Source organism: Aythya fuligula, chromosome 1, assembly GCF_009819795.1.
Source record: "Aythya fuligula isolate bAytFul2 chromosome 1, bAytFul2.pri, whole genome shotgun sequence".
NCBI classification, from domain to species: Eukaryota; Metazoa; Chordata; class Aves; order Anseriformes; family Anatidae; genus Aythya; species Aythya fuligula.
The window spans coordinates 98508977-98536822 of record NC_045559.1 but is presented as its reverse complement, the minus strand read 5'-3'; the positions used below and the strand labels follow the sequence as shown (position 1 = coordinate 98536822).

Here is a 27846-nt window from a genome sequence, read left to right as displayed (position 1 = left end):
AATTGCAAGTTATAGCTTTTACGTACAATTCTATCTGAACAGGATGGTCTAATGACTCAACACTGCTCCAAAAGTGAACTCAGATCTTTCCAATAGTGAAAGAGAGGTTCAATATTTGATATTTTTAGTCATCATTCTCACTGAAGCATGCCTGAAATACTTTTTATTTTTATTTTTATTTTTATTTTTATTTTTATTTTTATTTTTATTTTTATTTTTATTTTTTTGAGTCATTTCATGAAGGACCTCAAAATATAATAGAATAATTAGGTCACAGGGAACAAAGAGGGAGTTGTCTGTCTGCCATGTGCAGTTGAGGTCTTTCCATTCCGTGTAGCTCAAGGGAATCACATTATATATTGACTGACTAATGTAAAGTAAATACTTGATCTTGCTGAAATAAATAATAAATATTTTTGTTTCGGGAGAAGAATCATACATATCCCTCAGAATAATAATATTTGGAATATTGTCATGAAAAAGTTACTGAGAAAAGGACTACCAGTAGTAAACACTATTTTTTTTATATACCGAGTAATTAAAGTGTAGTCAAATAAACATTGTAATATCAGAAAAATTGATCGCTTTTAATAGTGAATGTACATTGAACTTAGAACACTCTAAGGCTTGTGTAAACAAAGTGTATGGTATCACCACAGAAAATGAAATGAAATATCTGTTTTTCCAATACCCACTTGAAAAAGACTCCCATGAGTAAGGCAAACATTTTGCAAAGTCTGATGGAAAGAAGTACTAAGACAGAGAAATACACAACACCACTCTCTCAGTGACCCCAGAGAATGGCTACTTCGTTTGAGAAGGACCTGATAGGGCTCTCGGTGAAAAGAAAACTTAGAGTGAAGATAGATGACCTGTTTTCAGTCACCTGAAAACAGCAGAGCATGGGGCTCATGCTGGTTCATGTTTAGCCTACTGTCAGCTAGGACTCCCAGCTTTTTTTCAGCCCAGGTGCTAGATTCTGAAAATATCCTTGCTGAATTTCCTCTTGTGAGGAACCTGTTGGCCTGTTTGTCCAACCTGCAGAGATCCCTCTGAATGATGGCCCTCCCCTCAATTGTGCTGAAAACAGCCTCGGTTTGGTGTCAACAACAACTCCTTAGCTACATCTTTGATATTAAACAGTAAAACAGGATAGGACATGGGAAAGACTCCTGAAGAAGTCTACTTGTAACCAGCCACAAGGCAGTGTCCCTTTAGCCCAGTCGTCCAGACAGTTTTTCACCCATTAGTAGTATATGCATCCAAGTCAGTTGTAACATCCCAGCCTAGGTATGAGGATACCATAGGAGACTGTGACCAAAATCTTACCAAGTCAAGGCAGATGACATCCCCTGGTCTTCCTTCATCTACAGATGCAGTCATTTCTTCAGAGTTTTCAGTGTCTGGTAACTAGAAATCTATTGAAACATTTACTTCATGAATTGTTTTGCCATTGACTCAAGGATAAAATGTAATATAAATAAAAGAGTAGAAAATCTCTCCTTCCTCAGAATAGTTGCCTCGATTCAAACTAATTCCAAGTGGAAAGATCTCTGAACCTAAGGAAAGTATTTGGAAAACTGCTTGAAGCAACACATTCAAATTTCCTGACTTGCATTATAATATAAGAAATGTCCAGTACTTTGTTTCCTGAAAACTTTGATGTTATGGACAGGAGATAGCCTTTGGAGATGATTCCTGACTCCTTCAGTGGAATAGTGGTTATGAATGGTAGTTACAAATTATCTGTATGACTAAGGTCTTATTTGGTGCATGCCCTCAGATCACGTAATTAAATTTTGTACATAGTTTCTAAATTTTCCACATGTGTTTCTTCCCCATAGCATCTGAGAACCTAGCAAATTATTACATGTTTATTTTTATCACAGCTGTGGACAATTAGAGTATTCAATTGCCTCCAATTTACAGATGGGAACTGAAGCAGAAAAAATCCTACAATGAAAATCAACAAAAAATATCATGTTTTTTATGACTGATGTTGAACACAGTCCCTGTTTTCCCAAGAGTATTTGATGTGACATAGCATCACAGTCAGAAGATAGCTCATCATTGGTTTGAATTGTAACACTGAGTTCTTAGCACATCTACAAATCTATGCTGAAGAGTCTGAAATCAGAGACACAGAAAATAACAGAAACCCACTTGACATTCAGCTGTTAACATTTTGGTGTAAGTAGTTTGCCAATATTGCTTTGAAACTATGTTGTAATGGCAGGGTTAGATTCTGATTCATTAGTCTAACAGCCAGCTTTTTATCCACGTACAATTCTTTCTTTACTTCTTTGACATGATAGCCTTTTCAACTTCTCTATCAGATGAGATGGAGGTTCTGTAAGCAATTACCTCATTTTCTACATAAATTCTATTCATTGCAGAATACTGTCTGGACTGTGTCATGAATACCTAGCAGCCTAGAAAGGAATGCTAGTATCAACTCCACCTGTATGAATTATTGTAATGAATCTGGAAAAGCATGCATGTTTCTCTGTTTATAAATCACCTTGCGGAATGAATCCACAGCCCAAGCTGGACTCTCAGTCAGTATCAATAAATATTAAAGATTTGGAAAATTGGATGAATTTGTCCATATCCAGTATGAAATACTATTCTAGTAAAATGTGAATGTGATATCAAAGTATTTCTGCCTTAGCTTTATGTATATTTGTTCATAAGAAATCACAAATTGTAAAAGTCTTTTTCCAGGTTTCTCTGGAAAGAATCACCTACAACTGCAATAAAGTAGGTGAAAAGAAAGAAGGAAAACTAGATACTGGACTTTCACTGTTGCATGTTTAGATTTGAATGATCTTTGTCTCAGGTGGAAAAGTGGATGGCTTTGAATTTTGTCATAACTGGTGCACTTTTAACAAACTGTGACTCTCTCCATCCTCCTTTGCCTTGATTCTAGAACTAGCACAGTCCTCTAATACCTCTCAATAAGTCAAGTATACATTTTTTCTCAGTTTTATGCCTTCTGAATACTGTAGGTTTACAGTTAAGTTTCCAGGGACACATGTTGCAGACAGCTTTGAGATTCTACAAATACATTCTTAAATAAAGGCTACCATATGAGACAAAGTATCATATCTGTGCTTCAACAAAGGTAAAAACCCCTTCTTGCGGTTCTCCGCCCTGTGTTCCTTATCAGTGTGGAACAGCTCTGAGGTTGGCTCAGGTTCTCCTATTCTTACCTTTCAACTTTGGGATTTTCTGCTGAAACTTGCAACCTCTATTACTGTCTGTTCCGAGTTCTCTTTGAATTTGGCCTGATCAACAATTAGTTAGAGCCTGTCTCTTATAAATACAGGTATCTCTGTCCTCTTTCTCTCCCATGATTTTTTTATGTTTCTTGAAAAGTTTGTCTTTTTTTTTTTTTTTTTTTTTTAAAAAAAAAAAAACAGTGTTTTTTCATCTCTGTATTTAGGCTCTTTTCATATTTGTTTCTGTTTGGAGAAGTGTGAACTTCTGTTTCTCCAAGAGAAACTGTTTATATTTGAGTAGGTGATTGATTACTCATAAACAGCCTACTATTAACTTGATCTGATGCCATGTCAGCTAATCTTAATTGTTGTATCTGATGGTTATTGTTAATCACATAGAAAATTTTCATCATGAACAAAATTTGTAAGATTCTCTAAGAACTGCACTGAAATGTTATTGAACAGTTAACCATGTAGTTTCTGCACCCACACAGGCAACAGAGCATATATATAAGAAAACTGTATCAGTATTAAACAGTATATTTCAGAGCTCTTTCAGTGAGGAAGGTTCAGAGAAAATATATCATTTGCAACATAGACTAATCACTTAGCATGTGACATAGACCAGGTAAGAAGTTTTGTAGTTCATAATACGCATAACTGCTAACAGTGGTGAACCTTTTGAGTATGCAAATTCAATGACTAATTTATATTTAAAATAATTCTAGTTAATAGTCACTGATACCAGTCCAAATCTTTGTTGAAGCCAAACTTGGCAACACTGGCCAGCATTTTGTTGTAATTACTTTCTTTGGATAGTTTGCCAATTTTTAAATTATTTTCATTTTAAAGGAGTTCATTCTAATGACATCTCTTGCCTTGATTTAGTAGGCATCTGTTATATGCTGTGTTGAATGAGTGTTCATTTTCCATAAAATGTTCTAAAATCTTATGAAGAATATCATACGAACAGTAAAGAAAAATTTTCCGAGTGAAACATTCCAGAAAAGTAGTTTGGTAGGCTTTGCAACAAAAAGCCAATTATTTTAAAGGATTATGTAAATATTCAGCTTGTAACCTTTTACACCAATATTTCATTGACATTACAACTGCACTGTGGAATTATGCTGTGATATAATAGATAACAGAGTAAGAAGCAGGTAATATTTTTGCTGAGATACAGCATGCATACCTAATAGATTAAATTTCAGTTTGTGTTAAACATCCTGACAGTGTGAGGGGATGTATCTTCGTTTCACAGCTGGGACCTTTTCTTTTTTTTTTTTTTTCTTTTTTTTTTTAGTGTTTTGCAGGGAGTAGGGAAATTGGTGTAATAAAAAGTGTCACACAAAAAGAAACAGGTGGGAGCATTAGTGCCTGTCTAAAAATTACATTTTACAATAAAACCTCCTGCAGTGCTTAAGAACTTCCCCTTTAGTGTTCTGTAAAATGATCACATTGCATAATAGGCTCGATTCAATAATTGCCTTTCCTCTTTTTTTTTTTTAAATATCCCTTTACTGCAGTGTTTACACATAAAATGTTGCAGATAGTACAGTGTGAAAAACAACTAAAAGCTGCATTTTTTAGTGCTCATTAAATTCATTTTGCATGCGAATGCCTTTTGAAATAATTTTGTCCTTGCTCCGAGTTGAATGCCTAGCAAAGAGCAGCTGAAGGATTTGTGTACAGTGCAAACACATTCTAAAATAAGAGGTCCATAGAATACAATAATAGATACAGTTGAAATATAGCATGTGTAATTCTAATTCAGTGCTAGACTGAAAGGTAAAATGTGAAAAGAAAAATAACAAGTTTTGGGAGAGGCTGAAATACTCGGTGTTTTAGATAATTTAATTTCTGTAGATAAGTGATTAACTACAGTTACAGGTAAACAACCATCAGCAGTAAACACAAGAGAACATGTTAGTATAACTCCATCAGTGCACATCATACAGTATTTGCTCTGTTACGCAACTGTTATGCAATTTAATTATTTGCATATTAATTGTGTAATTAATAGCAATTCAATTTAATTGTTATGTAAAAAAAAAAATGTTACGCAAAAACAAAACAAAACAAAAAGTTTATTCCCTCTATAGCAGATGTGATCTGGAACACTCAGCATCATGGAGAACACCAGATCATTGCGATCTGCATTTCCCCCCATGTTTAATGTAGTATAGCTCCCTGGGAAAGTGTGTGTGCTATAAGCTAACAGGGTAAAACACCATCCTTCCACAGGAATGGAAGTTTGCATTTATGGAACATAAAAACAACTTAAAATCAAATTACGATTATATGATCTCTATATATTTTCAATTTCTTCTTTCCATTTGGTATCCTTTCATTCAAAAACTTGTCTCCTATTTCACATGGTGTTTGTATGGATGGAGAAAGTGCATGGATCTCTCCACACAGAATTTTTTGTCATTAGTCCAGCCAAGTAAGCTAGCTACTAAAGTCTGGAAAACAAAGGTTAAAAAAAAATCCAAACAACCTTTTTAGGTGTGAAAATGTAACCTTAACACAACTCCTTAGTGTAAGAACATAGTCCCAGAACAAATTGAGATGATGAGTTAAAGGAGATTGTGGTCCTAATAGGCATGAAAGGAAGATAGGTAAGAGAATGAAAAAATTAACAGTATTTACTATTAGTGTTATTTTTTTTATTATTATTTTTTTTTTAATAGTCCTAGTCTCTCTGTATTGCAGGTAAAACCTAGGAGGTTTCTCAGTCCTGTTTTTGGCTAGTTACAATGAAATTTCCAGATTCAAGGCTTGGTATTTAAAGTACCACTGTGCACTGTTTCCAGAACCTATAGTAAAAGACCTGAGGAAAGACTGAGTCTGTTATTTGTAGTCTTTCACAGAAGAGCAAAAGTTGCAGGCAGGACGGATGCAGAACCACTTGGAGAAGAGAATTGCCAAGGAACTGCTATTGCTGTTTGCATGGTTTGTCCTTCATTTATGAACCCGCTATAAGCAGCTGAGGGGCTGAGTAGCCACTCCAGGGTTCTGAATGTGGATAACCCAGTTAGGGAATGATCTAGCTGAGACAGCGGTGTGTCTACTGCATTTTAGCTGGTAGCAATGTCAACAGAAAATTTTATGATAGACATTGCCCAGCTGTATGCATATCTGATTTTGTGCGTTATGCAACAGAGGTTGGAGAAAACAGTCTTAAACAAAGGAAGAAAGCACATGTTATTCCTTGTCAAAAAATTGCAAACAAGATGAGAGCGATTAGTGGCCATACATTGGAAAACAGAAGAAAAAAAAAAAAAAAAAGGAAAAAAAAAAAGCAAAAAAAAAAAAAAAGAAAAGGCAACTAACTAGCAAAGGACAGTAAAATGATATCCTGTGCATCTGCTTCCAGGTTCATCTTGAGTTGCAACATGCCCATATGTGGTGGGTTGACCTCAGCCAGCTGCCAGATGCCCACCCAGCCACTCACTCACTTGTCCTGCTCAACAGGACATGAGTCAAGATAAAGACATGGAAATCAGTTGCCAGTTACCATCACAAGCAGAACAGACTCAACTTGGGGAAAAATAATTAAATTTATTGCCAGTTAAAATAGTGTGAGATGGTGAGAAACAGAGACAAAAGCTCAAACACCTACTCCCCCACCCCATTTTTTTTCCCCCACACTCAACTTCACTCCTTCTTTCCCAACTTCTCTACCTCCCCTTTTGCTGAGCAGTGCAGGCAGAGTGGGGGGCTGTGGCTGGTCTATAACAACTCCTCTCTGCCACTCCTTCAACCTCACACTTTTCCCAACTTGAGAGTGGGTCCTTTCTATGGGCTGCAGTCCTTCAGGATAAGGCTGCTTACCCACAGGTTCTCCACAGTTCCTTCAGAGTACATTCACCTGCTCCAACATGGAGTCCTCTATGCGCTGTAGTGTGGATATGTTCCCTGGCTTTGTCCTCTCCATGGGCTGCAGGGAAATACCTGCTCTATCATAGTCTTCTTGTTAGGCATTGGAATGGGCTGCCCAGGGAAGAGGTTGAGTCACCATCCCTAGAGGTCTTCAAAAGACGTTTAGATGTAGAGCTTAGTGATGTGGTTTAGTGGAGGACTTGTTAGTCAGAGGTTGGACTCGGTGATCTTGGAGGACTCTTCCGACCCAGATGATTCTGTGATTCTTCACAGCCTGCAGGGGAATCTCTGCTCTGGCTCCTGGTGCATCTCCCCCTGCTCCTTCCTCTCCAGTCTTGGTGTTCACAGGGCTGTTTCTCATGTTATTTTCCTCACTCCTCTCTCTGTCATGCTGCATTTTGCCCTTTCTTACCAATATTTTCCCAGAGGCTCCACGAGCTTGGCTGATGGATTCAGCTATGCCTTGTGGTGGGTCCCCTAGAACCAGCTGTTTCTAGCACAGGACCACCAATGCCCATCCCTCCACAGCCACTCCCAGCACCTTGACACCTACAACCAGTACAGCTTCTCAGTGAGTTTGGGGCAGCCAGCTAAAATCTTGCCAAGGGCTGGTGCACAGTCATACATATACACAGTCATACATATGCACAAGGATTCTGTAATGAACTTTATAATATGGAACTACTGAAAACATGCAGCAAGTTTCCATAGATACATATGTTTTGTTGTTGTTACAATTTTTTATTAATGCTTAAAACACTGTATTGATCACTTTTAAAATGAAATTACAAAACATGGGTCCCCACTCCTTGTCCCATCATGAGAGGGACATCCAGCCACATCTATAACATTAGCAGCAGACTGCTCACTCCAAAGGTGGGTGAGCTGACAAGGTAAGGGAAAGTACGGCTTCACTGGGAATGATAGAATAAAGGTAAGTGAAAGGTGGATATTTTAACTTATTATTGCTATTTTATTGTATTATCATGTTGTTTATTTATTTATTTATTTATTTATTTATTTATTTATTTATTTACTATTGCTTTGAAATATCCCTGGCCTATCTTCTTATTTTATATATGCAGTCTCTAGAATGCTCCAATTGCTCCAGTTTGTCACAGGGAATGGTAATTCAATGGAGTGCTCTGCATTATCTCAGGTCTAAGTTCAGCTAGTTCTTTAAAATGTATTTACTTGCAGTTTGCATCTAGAGGCAAAATAGGAAGTAGACAATTATATGGTAATCAACATCAAAAAGGAGAGCAATATAAAAAAACAAGGAATATTGTTAAAAAGAAGCTAAAAGGGGAAGCTAAGATAATTATTTTTTTTCCAGGGAGCCTGTGAACTGCGCTGGAAAAATAAAAAATAAAATCACAGGGTCAATACATATTACCTAGCAGAATCACTTGAGAAGGAGGAATTGGTGAGGCTAAACAGAAGAGAAAGGAAAGTAATACAAATGCTGAAGACATAATTTGAAAAGCTGAAGTTGTTTTCCAACTGAAAGAGGAGATCCTTGAATTGTTCCCTTGTTCCTTATCCTAACTCCCACCCCCCACCCCCCCAAAAAAAAAAAAAAAAAAAAAAAAAAGGAAGAAAGAGAACATTTGAAGAATAGCTAGCAAAGGTAATTGAAAGTAGTATTTAACCTTCCTTGAAATATATCAAGAGAAAATGTTCCAGTACATTTGTAGGATCAGCTAAGAATCAAGGTGTAAGAGAAACCCAAATGAATTTGATATATCAAATACTGTGGAAGAAACTGGGTATATTACAGACCGGGTCCTTTTATTTATTTATTTATTTATTTATTTATTTATTTATTGAGGGGCTTATTGGCAAGTTTTTCTTAAATGGACTGAATAGGAGATGTGGAACAAATGGATAAAATGCCAGGAGGACCAAGCGGTTTCACCCTGGAGTTCAAAGGAATCAAGAATGAAATAGATGAATTAAGAACAGTGACAAGAAACTTAACGCTTAAAACTATTGTGCTAACTTGGGACAAAAGGGATTCAGGAGAGATCCCAGAATGCGCAAGTCTGTAGAGCTGACATCTTGTCTTGACAATAGGAAAAACTCTATGCCAGGTGGTGGCCCACTTGATACATGGGGAAAATATTACAGTGGTTTACAAAATTATAAATGATACAGATATATTTGATAGGGATTGCTGGTTCATTCTCTCTTCAAATAGAAAAATTAAATGCTAAGCAAAGCTAGTAAGAACCAGTTTTATAATAAAGCGAGGAGGTCATTCACACAGTGACAGAGTTTTGGAATTTGTTGTCAACAGTTAGGACAGCTGGTAAAAATGCGTCATAGTTCAAGGGAAAGCTGATAAACTTATGTATAAAAGGGAAAATCCTCTAGGTTTGCACTATGTTTGGTGTCAGAAGCACCTGAGATAGTTGTAGGTTGGAATTGTGCTTGCGGAGGCAGCATCGCTGCTTGGCCTGTTCCCTAGACATCTGCTCATCCCTGGTGTTGGAGATAAGGCACTGGGCTAGCTGAACTTTTAGTCTGATCCAGTACAGCTGTTAAGCTTTGAATGTAGACTGTTGTGGATTGCTGACACTAGATGCTAATAGAGCTGGATCCCACTGAGAGCTTGAGGATATCTCCTTTACTGTGCTAAAACTATTACCATGAAGGTACTAATGGATAATTTTCTGTGTGAGAGAAGTTTGTGTGAACTAAAGCACTCCCCTCTGTTTGAAGATAATGATACATTTGGGAAAACAAAAACAAACTCCTCTAAGTAAATAATATTTGTCTTTTTTTCCCTTTATTGTATTACAGTTTCATAAGTTATTTTTAGATGTAAAAGAAATTGACACACCACAGTATAGGACTCAGCTCTGAAATATAAATAATCATAAGTTCCCAATGTATTGTTATTAAGCTTTCATTATATTCTCTTGAAGGCATGAAGCATTTCATTATTTATTGTGATCTAATGCAGTGTGCTTCAACATCAGCTATTTTCTAGAGCTTTTTGACACCACTGAAAAAATGTAACCAATGTACAAAAATATTACAGCATATTTCCACTCCTTTGATGTTCCAATAACTGTTATAAATATTTGGTACTTATTGAGAAGAATCCATATTTCAACTAAACAACATAAAAGTCATTGCTATGGCTAGTTATTAAAGGTCTCTTGTCTAATGAAAAGATCTTCTGCTACATCTCTCAAACTTCATGATGAGCAGTGTTCTTACATGCACTGAAAACCAAGAAGCGCATTGCTTGGTTAATGAGGATTGGTACTGAAGACTTTGTATAGTTCTTGCTTACTGTTAAAGTTGCAGCACTGGTACTTTTATCAGCTCTCTGGGTGCTGTTGCTGCATCTCAAATGCATCAAGGAATTTTAGTTTAATGAAGCTTCTCCTTGACTGTGTCTTACATCAATAGTCACAAGATTTTAAACAAGTACTATTTGGATGAGCAAGTAACTCTGAATCAGATTTTCAACTGTTTACTTAATGGAAAAAGCGGAAGTGAATCAGCCACTCTTCATTTTCCTCTTTGATTCTTGTGCCAGCAAACATTTGACCCTAGCCCAGAAATGCAGCTGGTGTTTCTTAGATGGGATTTCTCAGCTTACTTGTAATAATAGTGACATGGCTTCTTACGAGTACTGGGACACAGCTCTTATTAAAAACAGTGCAAGTTAGGCATATGAATGTCCCTTAGTGTCTCAGCCTGAAATATCTGAGCAGTCTAAAATCTTGACTCCTCAAAGGAAAAAAAAAAAAAAAAAAAAAAAGCTCATAATAATCTTTGCTCATTGATATCTTGATATACACTTCTGTCCTCAACTGGTAGTGGGGATATCACCATGAGACATACTATTGATTAAAGAAAAAGAAAAAACGGAACTGAGAATGTTGTGTGACAGAAGTTACCTCCTGTTTCCTCCTTGCAGTCTCTACCAATACCTTTACCTATAGAGTTGCATGAAAAGTGGCACTTTGGCTTGACCTATGCTAGTCTTTGTCTCTTAGCCAAACTGGATTTAGAAAGTATACATTCTTTTTAATCTTATAATATGAAAATGTAAAGTATTTAACACAAATCATGGTGAATTTCTCATCTATTTATTTAATTAGTTATTTTTATTATTTCTGATTAACTGGTATTTTCCTCAGGTCTTGGTACTCTGGCTTGGGATTGCAATGTACTTGTAAACTTTTGTGAAGAACACAATGTTATAAAATGATCTGAAGACATACTAGATGAGAGGATGTTATTTTCCTGTGTTCTATGAAATGCATAGCAACTAAGGTGTGCTCATCCTGTCATTATGCTTTGCTGCTGCTTTCCTATCCTCAGCAGTACTTCATTAGCATTAAGAGCATAGTTCCTGGTTAATCCCAGTAATTTTCAGATGCCATTCTGAGGTATCCACTTGAGCAACATATTATCGTAATACTGCTGACATTTGCATGTCTTTGAAATACATTTTTTTTGGCTATTGTCCATTTAATCCACTGCAGTTTCTATTATCCTTTGTTCTTATAGTCATGATTTACTTATAGCTGATGAAAAAGAATAATCTACTAATTTCTCAATAGCTCTTAAAGGTTAAGAAGGAATCAACAAGGTGTAAACAGCAGTATAAGAAGCCCGAAGATTTAGCTGTTTGAATACAGACTACATAATTAGAAACCTATAGAACTAGAATTATAACTAAACCAGGCCCTTAAGATTTCTATGTTTAATCAACGTTTTTTCATGTGAATGAAGTTCTTACATGCCATTTATCATCTCAGCTGTACTCTGACAGAAAAGAAAAAACCCCTAAGAACAGCAATAAAACGTTTAAACAAGGTGTGACAATTTTTCTTTATATTCACTTACCTCTGTGTAGCTTCCCCTCTTCTTTTTTCCCCTTTTATCTGAGTGTATGTCTTAGATTATAAATCTGAAAGGAAAGAAATTTGACTTTCTAATTTGCACATCAATAAATGGCACCAATACCAGGCACAACCGGGGAAGGGAGTATATTACAGACATGCTCAGCATTGAGCCAGGGTAGTTCAAGCTCTGAAATTTTAAAGGAGCTTTCAGGGCATCTCTGTTTCTCTTCTTCATCATTCCCCAGCTGAAGTAATGTTATTGTAGCCCTGAATGGATGTTGCTTTTTCACTGTGTGAGGCTACCTGGCCACTAGTCTGAAGCTTGGTCTCTGTTGACTTTTCATTCTCTAGAGGAGCTTGCAGCTTCACTGAACCTGCATTCCTCTCTGCCTGCAGCAATAAGGGAGATGCACTTGACAGGAGAGATTTCTCCCCCTTCACTGCTTGCACAATCTCTTAGAACCAAGGCTGTCGCCTGTTCTTAATTATTGATATGTTGTTAGGGATATCTTATCCATTGCTTGTGAGAGCTGCTATATGACTGTGTAGCAGATAATATATTGTGCTTCCACCTGAACAGCTTGTTGTTGTGCAATCTGTCTATAGCAGGCCTTCAGTGCAAGACTTTTGATACAAAAGCAGCGTCTTTGCTACTTCATAAAATTGGAAAACACCTTATCTAATCTATGGTTGAGTCAAACCAACCCACAGATATTCCCTGCAAAATATTTCCTGGTATTTTGGCCTTGAGCTAGTGGCAGTTCCTGACAGTGGCAGTAGTACCTACACACCTCTGCAAGGTCCCCATTCCCCTGAAAGTAAGGCAGGATTTACGACATGAGATTTTAAATGTATTTTTTTTCTTTCCTGCTGTTGTACTGGCTTACACCTCTTATTGCCTTTTTAGCCTCAGGAATCCTTTTGAAAGAGATATTAGACTTGTGGAGGACTTTTTTTTTTTTTTTTTTTTTTTCCTCCTGGTTGAAATTTAAAAGAAATATAAATTATTTATAAATTGACAACACAAAATGAACAGTATAGGCATACATACTGCAGACATTGTTTTCTATAGACAGAATTTTTTTAAGTGCACTTTTTATGAAAGCTGTTTGTAAACTGTAAAGGGTATAGTGCTTTCTCTGAACTTAAGTTTTAAGCCTCAGACTTTAATGTTCATATAAAAAAGCATGGTTAAGAGGTGTCTACAAAAAAGCTTCTAAAATACTACTTATTTTGATTTGAGGTACTAAAAATGCATTAAAATATCCATCTCTTTTTCAGAATAAATCTGAAAAGAAAAAAAAATAATAATGAATTCAGTGCTTATTCCCTGACCTTCTAATGGTGTATTTAAAAAAGATTTACCTTTTTGTTTATGATATACATCAGCGTGACTATATTTTTCAGTTCTCTGCTTGCTCCCAAGTGATATTCTGGCACTGAAAGCTGGGAAACTTGGCAGGCTCCTTTTCCCTTCTGTCTTTTCTGTTTCCATTTCTACTGAAAGGTAGAAAGTCATTTAGCAAATTTTGCCTTTCATGGGAGTAATTACCTACAATGTCTCAAGACTTAAGAAAGGAGTAGAAATGTCCACCCTGTTGTTTGAGAAGCTGGTCAGATCCAGAGGGGAGAGAGAAAACAAACAAACAAACAAACAAAAAAAACAAAAACAAAACAAACAAACAAACAAACAAACAAAAAAACAACAGAATGGGCTTGGAGTCAGACACCATTTTGCATGTAGGTAGAGTATATGACAAATGTGGGAGAGATTTGAGCAAAACTGAAAAACAGAAGGCAAGGTAATGGTATGGCAGTATATGGACCATGTAGCCAAAATGACTTACTGTTCTCTTCTATTAAAAAACAAACAAACATTAAAATGAATAAATCTGCAGTGCTCACAGAGTAGCTCCCACTTTCTGACTAAGGAATTAGCAGAAGTGGATGCCCAAGTGAAAAGATGAAGATAAGAGTCTCTTAGAAAGCATGCAATGTTTTTAATCTTCAGATATGTCAAGGTTGAAGGGTATACGTAAAAGGATTTGTTTTTTCTTTTTTTTTTTTTTTTAAACTGTGTTCAGTTGTGTGTGTGTAAGATTGTGTAGCTCTGGTGCAAGAGAAACTCTACAAAACCTTTTTGTATCTGTTTTTTTTTACTTTTTATTTTTCTCCAAGACTGGCCTAAAAAGCTTACTGACAATGTCCCAGTAGTGTATGAATAAAAGCTGCTGTGGAAAACAAACTGGCAGCTTTCTCCTAAACATTGTGTAAGCATGCAGTACATACTACACATCGAAGGTAGAGTGTACCTATTTTTACAGTACCAATCTGACTGTTCAGGAAGAAAGCAATTTTGAATTTAAGAGCTCCAGCCACAGGTACATTTGCAGGGCCTGGTAAGTGTAGGAAATTGTGGATGGATTTAAATATAGAGAAGAGAGAAAGAAGGAAAGAGAAATAGAGGAAGAGAGAGAGAGAGAGGAGATAACAAGAACAGTGAGATGTTATACTGGGTGTGGCTGGGACAGAGTTAATTCTCACCAAAACAGGCCATATACAGGTTTAGCTTTGGGACCAAAACAATGCTGATAGAACACAGGTGTGTTAGCTGTGTCTGAATGCAAGCTGTGCAGTGCCAAGGCCTTCTGTGTTTCTCGTTTCATCCCCCCGGTGAGTAGTTGGGCAGTGCACAGGAGGCTGAGGGAGGACACAGCCAAGCAGATTACTCGAATTAACCAAAGAGATACTCTATCCCATATAACAACGTCATGCTCAGCAACAAAAAAGGGAAGGGTTTAGGGAAGGTGGCCATCTTTCCTCTTGCCTTTACACTGCTTATTTTGTTTTCTTTCTCTCTTCTTCCACTTCTCTGTCACTTACTAAACAAATTTTCTCTTGCCCCATGTTTTCTTTCTTTCATTTTTCCTTTTCTTTCTGCCAACCCAGAGAGAGAGTGATGGGGGGAGTGAGAAAGTGGCCTTGGGGTCCTGAGTTACCTACTTGGGTTAACCCACCCACAAAAGATTTGAATTCCTCAAAGAAAATTAGTCACAAGATCTAGCACTTCGATGAAGAAGCTGTTCCATTAAAGAAATTAGCAAGTTGGTTGGATATCAACAACAGTATAACAGTAACAGCAATAAACACTTCAAGACTGTAAGAAACTTTGCAAATCATCTAAAGAGCTGAAGAGTTCAGATCTAAAATAAATAAATAAATAAATAAATAAATTGAAAAACATTTTGGTAAAGAAAGTACAGCTATAGAGATGTACCAGGCTTGTATGAATGCTAAAGGTATACTTGCAGGAATATTTAGTATCACAAGAAAATGTTTTAAAACAATTAAGAAAGGTTTTATGATGAGACTCAACCTGACAGTATTGTTAATCAAAATAATAAACTCAGAAATACTTTTCAGTTCTTTTATTATATGCAAGTGGTAAAACTGGAGTGTCTTATAAGAATATTATTTGGATTTATTTCTTGCTTTAAAGTACAAACTTCAAAATGAAGTCTGAAATGATTCAGAGATTTCTTTGTACCAAAATAAGACTGGCAATCAGTAAGCAATTAAACATACTTAAAACAGCTACAAAATCTGAAATACACTTTATACTTCCATGAGAGTTAAAAATATTTTTGTACAGCTTATCCTGAAACACAGATGTCTGAACCTATGCTAGGTTGAGAGGATTGGATATTTGGAATACTTTAAAGATTTGCTTTTTCCAGAACTTGCTATTAGAAAATATGTATTATGTTTTGGAGTGATAATATGTATTAAGATCCTGCATTACTGCAAAAAGAATGGTAGCTGAAGTAGGCAACTATCACAGAAACTAGAGGACTTTTGTTCTTGATGATATTGATCCTTAACTGCAGTTTAAATATGATTCTGTGGGTTTAAGACTTTAAAAGCAAACAGTATTCTGCAAGTGGCTTGTTGTTAAGTACTAACAAAAAGGTGAAATGAGTGAAAACTTAATATTTCAGATTTCATATATAGTCACACTTGGTGTTTATTCATTTCAGTACTGTTGAGTCATTATGGTAGTTCTTGGATTACTTTTTGATTCTGACAAGGACAGAGTTGTTCACTGATCAATGAACAGAATATTATTTTTCATATCAATCAGAAAGGGCTCCACTTGGCATTTATACTCAATTTGGATGGTGAGGATTTTAATGGTTTTACATATTTTGCTATATAGTCTGAGCTGGAATGTCACAGAATTCCTAGAATCAGAAAATAAGGAATACTATAGTACAATAACTTTTAGAAACGTTTCTCAGTATGGCATATTCAAAGGAAAACTTTTTGCAGAAATTAAAATTGCTGAATAATATCAGGTAACAGAATACAGAAAAATCACCTGATTATTTAAAAACACATGGTGAATAATTTGAATAGTCAGCATGAACTCTAAGCCTTAAGCAACAGCAGATGCCTGTCAGTCCTGATCTAACTTTACACACTGGCACACAGTTAAGACCTTTTGTGAATAGTTCAAGAGTCTATAGTTAAATTCTATTTAAATGTTGGAAAGTTACGGCTTATAAGCCTCCAAAAGACATAAATTTTGAATTTGTTCACTCTACAGGAGGTCCATGTGATTTGTCAAGTATGAACATTGCAAAAATGTTTCATTTCTTATGTAAATTAAAGATAATAGCATTTATTTTGCTAATCAAAGGAGAAAAAGGTAAGCTTTCCCCCTTATAAAGTGCATTTTAGCAAATAAACTAATATATGGATTTGAAGCTATTAATTTCAATTAGCCAAGCTGACTTTCTGAGGGTCTCTGCAATCTTAATGTTATCAAAACAAGATTTAGCTGTCTGTCACAACGGAAAAGTAGATCAGGATCTCCCAGTATTTCTGCTAATGGTATTGGCCTAAGTAATAGGGGGCTGCAAGGGAAGTAGGAGATTTGTAGCCAGACCTGGCTTCCTTGATCATTTGACAGCCAAGCCTAACCTCGTATTGAGTAGCTTCTAATAGAAGAGGAAGGAAAGCGGGGCAGAGTAGAAAAAATGTCAGGTTGAAAAATACAAAATCAACTATTTCTCTCCCAAATCAAGAGGATAGTCTTGCTAAAACTAGAAATATATATATTTCTAGTTTATTGTGACAATGAGGAACTTTTAGTAGACGTCTCCTTCAGGACTCATAAAAAAAAAAAAAAAAAAAAAAAAAAAATAAAAAAAAAATAGGCACCATGTTTTGTCTAAATTCTTTAAAGACTGGTGATAGTTGTAAGAGGTTAGCAAGTTATTTTTATGGTATTCAGTGGTAATTTCACTGCTAGGTGAGTTTAATATCTCTAAGACAAAAAGGAGATTCCTTCTGGCTAATAAAGAAGAAAGAAGGTAAGATGTTCAGATAAAAGCCTTAGAAGAAATTAATGCCATTAGGACCAGCACTGTTGAAACTGGCAAAGCAAAACCTGAATGTGTAACCTGAATGATTATGGTACTTTCTTAAGAACTTTTTGTAACGAGCAGTTTTTAAGAAAATGCATTTTTTAGGTAAATGTTTGCCTTAGTGTGAGTATAATTAGAGGTATTTGGGGCAGTGAATGAAGTTAGCAACCAGCTGTGCACAGTTTGATTTCAAGTCTTACTGCATTTATTCTTAGTTGTCTATTTGCATGCTCTAATACTGGGGGCATAAGAAATCAAATAAATAGCTGTGTTATCAGATACTTTAGTGATGGGTTCCTATGCATTCCACTATTGAGAAAAATCTGCTTATTTGACCTCAGTTTTGATGTATAGCACAATGGCATCATGAAACTTTTTCTGACATTGTCCCATCAGCGATACAGCACTTTTGTGAGCTCTCTGATTTTGCATTTCCTTCAAAGCTGAACAGACTAGCAGTGCTAGCATAACTAAACTAACCCTGACAAAGCATTGCTTTTCCTACACATACCCCATGCCTACTGATAATGAATTATAACTCTGAACTACTTTTTCACTTCTAATGTGAATCATGGAAAGAGAGTGGATCACTCACAGCAGTGAGCATGCTAATTTGATGCCCTGTCTTTGCCCCCATGTTTAACTTACCTTATGGAGGATGGTATTTCATGAACAAGCTTAAGGGACTCCCCCACATCTACATTCATGTGGCAATGGCTTTTGAGTTATTTAACATGAAATTCTGGACTGCATCCCTATGGCATCTTCCCCACAGAGGGTTTTTTTTTTGAGAAAATTTTTTTTGTACATCTCTTGCCTCCCTGCTGATTACAATAGGAGAATATAAGGGCTATTTCTGTTGCAACTCACTGATAAGGTATCTTCTGATTTCACATAATTTCTCTTGTTGATCTCTCTTATGACTATGAGAACGCCAATATCTCCAATGTTATTCATAGCAGGTTTTTATACTTTTGTGGTAACATTATGAATAATAATGGAACTAGGTAAAAGCTCCATATATACATATATATGATATATACATTTTTCAGAGTATTTATTAGATATTGTCTTGCCTTCTTGAGAAAGACTAAAATAAAGGAAATATTGGTGAGGAATACATAAAAGGCAACAGGAGAAACTACAGGCAAATATTTTCATTATAGTTAACATAATAATGGCTTGATAATCTATTGGGAAAAAGCTATCGAGACACAGAGCAGCATCATTACACAGCTGTACTAAGGGTAGAAAACCTTAGGTCAGAGATATGAAAGGATAAAGGTAAATGGATTATCAGCCTGATGACAGGGAGATATAGCATGAAAGAGAATTATGGCAGAAAGAGAATAGTCAGGTTCTTATGGCTAAAGGTGCATATTAACTGACCTGAAATGAACCTTTAAAAAAATAGTTGCAAGGAAAGATTATGGTATAGATAGGGGAAAATTTGAAAACATACTCTTTTTCTCCCTTCACAATCTATGTTTTGTATTTTTGAGCAACAGAAAAAATACCTTTGCTTTGAAAAGACTTTTCCTGAGTCACTTTAATCAGTTGCTGTCACAGCCTTGTTCAGGATAAGGATTTTCAGCTGCAAATTTAGTCTATCATATCACCATGGTAAGCAAGTGTAACCCAAAGAGTCAGTCTGAAGGTAAGAGGACTGCCTGTTTTATCCAAGGAAAGCTACAGGCAGGAAGTCCTGTTACCCCACTGCATTTGTGATGGATAAAAGAAAGGTTTTATCTGTAACCAGAACAGAAGATAAGGGATGAAGGGTTTTTGTTTGCTTTGGTTTGCTTGTTTTCTTACCTTTTCTTTTTTCTTTTTTTTTTCTATCTTTTTATTTTTTTTTTTTATTTTTTTTTTTATTTTTTTTTTTTTTTTTTTTTTTTTTACTATAAGTGATGAATACTAACATCATTTAATATTCTTGTCACCTCTTTAAATTTAGGCAACTTTTCCAAAAGCATAATACACCACAACTTTCTTTAACATTTCTTGTTGTTCCTGTTGTTTTCATAGCTGTGAATTCCTGACAAATGTTTGTAAAGTAGAAAGCAGAAATTTATATTTTATTGCCACCTCATTTTTAACATACATTTGGAATTTATTTCTTAGCCATTTTAAAAACACTGGTATAAGACATCATAAATGTTCTTAGGCTGTGTTATGCCTTCTGAGATGCTTGAAAGATAAAAGCATAGACTGAATAGTTATGGTGAATAGGAAATTCACATGTTCAAAGCTTCCTTCCTAATAAAAAGAGAACTTTATAAAAGATACTTAGGACATTTTTGACTAATTCTTTTGGGGAGTTAAATACCCTATGAAGGTTACTCAAGCTCTGCAAAGATACAAAATCATGGAGAGTTCTTATCTGATAAAATAAAAAACATTTATCTGAGCCTTTTATGAAAGGCTATAGACTGAGAGTATTGATGTTTTTGATAGATGAAATGCTCCCAAACCAGCTCATCCCAATATGACTCATCAGAGTGAGACTTTGTACAAACAAGAAGTTCCCTCGGGTTTTAAACTTTCAACTGGGTGATTAACTGACAAATCTAAAATCCAGATTCTCAACATAGAGAAACTCTGTAAGGTCAAATTAATGAAGCAACCATTCCCTTAGATTGCTTTTAACGTTAAACCAGCATTTCAACAAAAATGCTCTGATAAAAGTGGCAGTGCCTTTTCCATTACTCATTTGAACACTTTCACTAGTGTGTGTTTTTTATGGACTTCAGAGAAAATAAGTGTGCCCCTGCTTGGAGAATTAAAAGTTCATGAGGGCCATGCTCAAAATAATTAATTTACTTCTCTTGTTAGTGTTCCACAAATACTTATATCTTTCCTATTTTTATTCACGCTGACTACAAAGTCTTGAAGGGATCTTTAGGTACCCAAATGAATGATAATATGCTTAGTGAGACTGAGGATGTAAACAGCTGGCATGTTTTGTTTTGTTTGTTTTTTGTCTGTTGTGTGAGTGAGATCTTGTGGATGTGAAAAGGTTATCTGGTGGTAGAATTATAGGCCATTAAGGTCTCTGAGCATTTGAGATCAAAGTCTTAATGAAGAACACTTTTGCCATGACCTTTCTGTATACAGAAATCAGAAAAGGGTAACAAAAAATGCAGAGAGCCAAGAACTTCCAGGTGAAAATGGATTGTGTTAAGTTCACTGTATTCAGAAAGAAGAGCTGATACAGTAGCTGCATGTATTATTTAAATTAAGATAAATTTAATGTTTATATATCAAAAAGTATCACTAGAAGAGAGAATTATTGCAAACTCTGAAGCATCGTAGGACTTTGATTGAGGGTGGGGAAAGAGGTCAAAAATTAAAGAACTTGCTTTAAAATAATGCTGTGTGACTTTTAAAGGCCTAGATTATCAAATACATTAAAGTGAACTTAAATCCTGTTGACGTAGGTGTTATGTAAACACTTGTTTAAAAGTCAAGTCTGTGCCTAAATGCTTTTTTCCAACTAAATCAATGTTTTCTAAAACATTTTTTTTTCAACACATTCCAGTTCATCCTTAGCTTTCTCTCTGATTTGTTTTAGAAGAAAAGATTTCTTAGCATCAGGATTAAGAAATACTTTATCTGGATTCATAAATTCTTTGTGAAGTTGCTTGAAAGAAAACTTTGGTTCCACATTATGAAACCTGAATCCCTCTGGAATATGGTAACAGTTTTAATTCCCTCATTGCAGTCCCATCTCAGTTTGTCTGGGAAAGAATACCAAACTACGTTGCTTTTTATGTCACATTTGAAGGCTAACATAAAGACAGTTGACAAATTTATTTATTAATACCAAAAAACAGTTCACTTATGCAAGTCAGTTTCTGAAAGCTTCTGGGCATATTAGGATTAAATATAAATAATACCAAAGTCTAAATCTGATTAGCAGTTTTTCAGGGAAGGTATAGAATTTAAGCTTATTTTAGGGGGTTGGCAGAAGAGTCATTGGCCATAATCATTATTAGCATCTCTAGCTTCTTTTAGTATACTGCAATCCCAATGGTGTTACTGTGGGCATCAGCACACAAAACTAAATTAGTAAAGGCTGTACATGCTAGCCAAAAAACTAGCATGATCTGTCTGTCACATCTGAGCTGTCTTTGAAAGAATTTCTTCAATGCAGCATACTTAATTTGTTTGTTTTTGTTTTAAAAAGTGTCATGCTGAGAGCAAATTAGAATAGGTGAGGCCAGAGGCAGAGCTGTGTTTTGGAGAAGAAAACAACATCTTGGTGCCTCAGCTCTGCTGCCTCTCCCAGCCCAATGAAGGGGCTCAGTGGTAGCACAGCTTATTTCCACATAGCCACGTCCACCTGGGAGGGATTAAGCCAGGGATATAGACAACATCTGTTGCCCCAAATTTGGTCCTTGGGTGACTGCCTCATTATCAGCAGGCTGCATGTTTCTGTTAGGACAGAGCAGGTTGGTGAGCTTGTTTGTGCTGTGAAATGTGCAAAGGTAGAATACAACTGTATTAGTTGCCGCTGTGCTCATTCCAATTTTATAGCCATTGTGCTCCAAGAAATACTTTTTTTGGGGTTGCCTGAGAAAGTGTGGGGTCAACTGATAAGTGTGATTCAACATGAAGTAATCACAAATGCAAGGCTCAGAGATACCCTGTTTGTTCCAGTCCTATCAGTAGCCTCATGACAATTTGTTAATATGTGAACGAAAGGTAAAGTTCTTCAATATTAGAGACCTAGGCAATAGAGAGAAATATGCGTTAATAGAAGTGTACACGTTTGCCTGATATTTTAGGATATCCAACCTAAATATCCCCCAGCTGAGCTGGAACACTTTCAAAATGTTGGGTGAAAAATGAACCTCTGTATATACATCCATGAACACTCTTCAATAAAATAAATTATAGAAAAATTACAGTTTAGTGTGTCTCGTGACACAGAAGAGGAGTTTCTTCACTGATCTTCCAACTGCATTTGGGCTTTTGACAATTAATTTGCTAAAGCTCTTATCAAGGAGTGGCCAATGTTTTCTAAATTTAGACTGTCTGTTTTCTTATATAGGGGTGTTGCTGTTTTTTCCTGCCAGTAATCTCAGACTGTATCAAGTTCAAACAAGTAGAGAAAAGAAGGGGGAGATAGTAGAAGAAAATTCTACTAAATACAGGTCTGTCATAATTAATAGTGAGGCTATAATATGCAGAACTGTTACCAAACTCTGTTACCATAATTCGTTGCAACGGCTCAGAGATCAGTACAAGACAGATAAAAGTACAAAAAAGTAAGCATTTACACAGCAGGTAGGGAACGTTTTTGAATTCATTGCCACAGAAGTCTGGTTTGGCAGTGTAAGCAGATTCAAAAAAATTTGAGAAATTTATGGGCAACAGATCCAAAGACTGCATAGACACTAAAGAGAACAAGAGACGTGCCCTCCAGCATCCCCATGGGATGATTATGGCTGGTGGCGGAGCACAGGGATGGACTATGGGCAGTGGCCATGCTCATGTGCTTTCCCTGAGCAGCCAGTCCAGTTGTTGCTGTCAGCAGCAGCGTGCTGGCCTGGGTGTTTGAGCATGTCTCATGTTCTTAACTCACTTCTGCCTGACTAATAAATTGTTTAGACCAGAGTGTCTCAAAGCTTTTCAGCAGTGAAGGCAAGATTTAGTTCTGCAGCTGTGACAGTTGCTGCTTTAGGCAGCATTCTCCCGAGACTGGTGAGATGGAGCAAGGTCTGCGCCCAGCCACCACGATGTGCTGACCACAGGCCAGCTGCCCAGGGATGGCTGTGCTGCTGCTGCTGAGCCCACACAGGGCGGATCTGTTAATTAAGGGATGGTTTCTGTGCTGCCACCTTGTCACCCAGAGGATGTAGACCTGCCTCTCTAACTGCTCTGCGTAGGACTGCCGTTGGTATACCAAGATGTGACAAAGCTCCTTGAATAATTTAGATCTAAGGCTCCATTTTCTAGTTATTTGTTATCCTATGGGTTTTTCTCTAGGATATGCCATCTAAGTTCAATTTAAAATGTACGTTTCATAAATTACCACTGCACAGAAGTTGCTTTAACGTGCCATTTATGAAGGTAATGGTTTACATTGTAGCAGAAGTGTTTCAGAGTTTCCACTCCTGGGATTACGGATTCACAGTAAAGTGGTAAACGGGGAACGATGAGGAGTTTGCTAGAAAATTGAACACATCCACTTTAACAAATCAAAGCAAATCACACCTTAATGTTGTGAATTGTGTGGGACAATTTTTCTGGAACAATGTGGACATCTAGATTTCCTGCTAGTGTTAAGCAGAAAGGAGGTATGTGTATTGTGTGTACATGTCTATTTAGATATCAGTGCTTGAAAGCACACTTAGGAAGAATACTGTGACATATTTACAGTTAAATATAAATAAGGCCCATTACACCAATAGTTCTTAATCCATGATTTAAAATTATGTGAATGTTGTAATATTCCCTGACTAGGGAAGAGATTGTCCTCTTGTACTGGGCACTGGTGAGGCTGTACCTCAAGTATGGCGTTCAGGTTTGAGCACCTTACTACAAGAAGGAAGTCAAGCTGCTGGAATGCATTCGGAGAAGAGCAAGGAAGCTGATGAAGGGAATAGAAAACAAGATGCATAAGGAGCATCTGAGAGAACTAGGGTCATTTAGTAGAGAAAAGGAGGCTGAGTGGAGACCTTACCACTTTCTGTTACTACCTGAAAGGCAGTTGCAGTAAGGAGGGTGTCAGTCTTTTTTCTCAGGTGACCAGTCATAGAACGTGAGGCAATGGCCTCAACTTGTGCCAAGGGAGGTTTAGATTAGGTATCAGGAAGTATCTCTTTATGGAGAGGGTTGTGAGGCATTGGAATAGGCTGCCCAGAGAAGTGGTAGAGTCCCCGTCTCTGGAGGTGCTTAAGAGCATGTGGTGCTGAGGGACATGGTTTAGTGATGGACTTGGAAACATTAGGCGATGGTTGGGCTTGATGGTTTTAAGGATCTTTTCCAACTTAAATGATTCTATGATTCTGTGTGATTTATTATTTATTTTTAAGTTATTAAAGTCAGTGTCAGAGAACAGCCAACAGTAACAAGTACAGTAATAATTTAATAAGTTGTCATCCAAATGTTACTGAAATCTATATAGAACTCTGGTGCTTCTCAAGAGAAAAATAATGTCTGGCCTTTTTACCAAAGAAAAATAGTAATAGAAGACACATAGCAGTGAGTGCATTTCAGAAAATTTCGCTTTGTCTGTACGTTGTATAATTAAAAAATAAAATAAAATAAAATAAAATAAAATAAAATAAAATAAAATAAAATAAAATAAAATAAAATAAAATAAAAATGTTGTTGCAGGTATTAGGCCTATTCCGTGTGTAAGGCTGCATTTTAGCAAAATGTCTCTGTTTGGGTATTTAGACTTAATTCTTATTCTTAACACTCATATTTAATAGGTTGTAGACACCTTAAATTAATCAAATTAAGTATTTCTTCAGTAAGACTAGAAACTAAGTAGGCATTTGATGATTTTTATAAAAGTACTTCATATTTGTTTTATTATTTAGTCATAAAAGTGCATACTTTGATAAGAAAAAAAAAAATAGTAACATTCTGCTACCAAATAAATTGTAAATCTAGAACTGCTACTGACTGAAATTACTTAAGTAGTGCAGCCAAAAGAAAGGAATCGATATTTGGGTTGTAATGTACCAAGCTACCAGATAGAAGAAGCATAACTGAATCTGCAGGCTGTGTATATCTTGCTTTAGTGACTAGTATCTAAAGACCTGGGATGCTACATCTGTTTGTGAGATGGGATTCAGTAAGCCATCTTTTCATTTCTAATCGTGGACTTATCCTTTTGGTGGTTTCCCTCACGTAAATTTGAAAGTGCAATTTGTTACATACAGGCAAAGACTGTGTACAAGAAATACATACTTGCTGCTGTCTTAGGCAAATCTTTTGAACTGGAGAGCTTCTTGAGAATTTTTGGGAAAGAGTTAAATACCAGTTGCCAGTGGAAAGATGTATGGGAAGCTATAAGACAGTCATTTCCCTTCTCTGCTGTGTCCTTAACTTGGCTAACAGGTTATCACTGTCAGTGCTTTGCCTTTGGTCTGACGTGAGGTCACCAGGTAAAAGAGGAAAGGTTTCACTGAAAGGAAGTCCAGGATTTTAAGTCAAATCTTATATTGCTTGTGATAATGTTTGTAAAATAAACAATTATTCAAGGGAAGCATGCAGAAAGGGTGGAAAAGGGGATGAGCTGTGACACAGTGCAGCAACAGAAATAAATTTAGATTGTGTGTAAGATGCATTACTTTGCAACTGACATGCCTGGTTCAGGAAAAGCACTCAGTACATGCAAGTACACTTGTGAATGTGAATAGCCTAAATAATTTAAGAATCCGTTTACAAACCACTTACATCCACCTCAGCCTGCTCGCATGATTTCTGTTGCCTGTCAGGTGCACAAGACCGTGCTACTCATCACACAGAGAGCTGTTTTCACACAGCTTGCCAAATGTCTTGCCAAACTGTGTACCCTGAAATATCATTAGCACTTTTGTTTATGTATTTATTTAGGGAAGACCTTGGCCTTTTCCAATACCATTCTGTTTACTTATTTGTTCCTCTTCTTTTTCCTGCCTGTTCCTGCGCTTCAGTAGTTCATGTCTGGTACTAGACGGTAAAGTTGCAATAGATGCTTGTTATATCCAGTAACTCAAATGATTACTAAGTATTCTGTGATAACAGAGTATCATCCACAAGTTACTGTTGCTGATACATAATATTTCACATACATACTACATGTATCTGATTAAATGTATTGCCTTGGATCCGACAGGCCAGAACCAGTATTGTGGACAAAGGATGGTGGAGAACTACCAGATCCCGAGAGAATGGTTGTCAACGGCAGGGTCCTAAGCATCAGTTTCCTAAACAAAACAGACAATGGCACATACCGATGTGAAGCAAAAAATCCCATTGGCCGAAACAGCACAGAATATGTCCTGATAGTACATGGTGAGTGTATTCCCTTTAGTTCTTTGGTGCATGTTACACATATGTAGCATTTCAGGAAAATAGAATTGGTTGCTTACGATCATTAAGGAAAGAACATCGGGAAAAAGGTGAAAATATAAGTGCACTTTTATTGATGCTATTCTCTAGTTGTTGTTAGTATGTTTACTTCCTTCTTTTGGCATGCCTCTCTTCATACAGGTTAAACAAAATATGTTCACTAAGGTTGTGAACTTTTTACTAAATAAACATCTGTAAAAATATTTTGTTATACTTTGTGGGAGACAGAGGGATTTGACCAACCTCTTTTCAGTGGTTTGTGCGGACAGGACAAGGGGTAATGGCGACAAAATTGAGCACAGGAAGTTCCACACCAACATGTGAAAGAACTTCTTCACAGTGAGGGTGATGGAGCCCTGGAACAGGCTGCCCAGGGAGGTTATGGAGTCTCCTTCTCTGGAGATATTCAAGGCCTACCTAGACAGCCTGCCCTAAGGAACCTACTTTGGCAGGGTGGTTGGACCTGATGATCTTTCGAGGTCCCTTCCAACCCCTACAATTCTGTGATTCTGTGTTATGTTATGTAGTGTTTTATAAATACTTGCCTCGGGCACATATTGTTCAGCTAAAAGTGTTTATAAAAGGCTATATGAAGGGAAATTTGAAAATACCAGACAGAAGCCTTTTGACTTTTTTTTGTATAGACCACCAAAGACAGATTGTCAGATACTTCTCTTCACATAATTTATAGCTTGCTACTGATGAAATTCAGCTTATACAAGTTAGCTGATCATAGCATCTGGCTTAATTTTATAATCAATCCTCTTTTGAGAACATGTTCTGTCCTAAATTCAAGATACTTCTTCAAATGAAATTGATAATAGGAAGGTTCACATTAAATTTCAATTGATTTATTTTCCTTGATTAATTAGTGAACAGTATGTGTCACACTAAAAGAATACCAGGCTTTTATTTAAACAAGAAATAATTTGATATAACTCAGGCATAGGAGAAACTACAATAAAATGCTATCATTTAGCCTTAAGAAAACTTTATAAGATCTAGCAGTCTCAAAACATAAAGTCTGTCTTATCACAGATGTAACTATGATAATTCCTTGAAAATTAAGTTCTATAGTTTGAATTTTAACCTAACTGAATAAAGAGGTAAAGCTGCACTGCAATTCATCACAGTACTTTTTTCCCCTAGTTTTTACACAAAATCAACTTTTTATAACTATGGCAAAAATTAAGTGAAACAATCTAATACAAATTATAGTCTGTAAACTGAAATGGGAAGTACATAGGTTTTATTCTGCTCAGAGTTACTTCAGGCATAACAAATATATGTTTTTTGGTGTTTGCAAGCTCTCAAAAATATTTTTCACTTAAAGGCTTAACCTGACTCTTGGTATTTGGCAGAAAA

At 36.3% G+C, this 27846-nt stretch overlaps 1 protein-coding gene across 2 annotated transcripts in view; it reads left to right on the top strand.

Moving 5' to 3' along the window:
* CADM2 (cell adhesion molecule 2) overlaps positions 1-27846 on the top strand; it is a 664105-nt gene that overhangs the window by 573207 nt on the left and 63052 nt on the right. For both annotated transcript variants that reach the window (XM_032208157.1, XM_032208156.1), the window contains exon 8: positions 26246-26424. In XM_032208157.1, coding sequence (XP_032064048.1) covers positions 26246-26424 — 179 coding nt within the window. The remainder of the gene's footprint in view (positions 1-26245; positions 26425-27846) is intronic.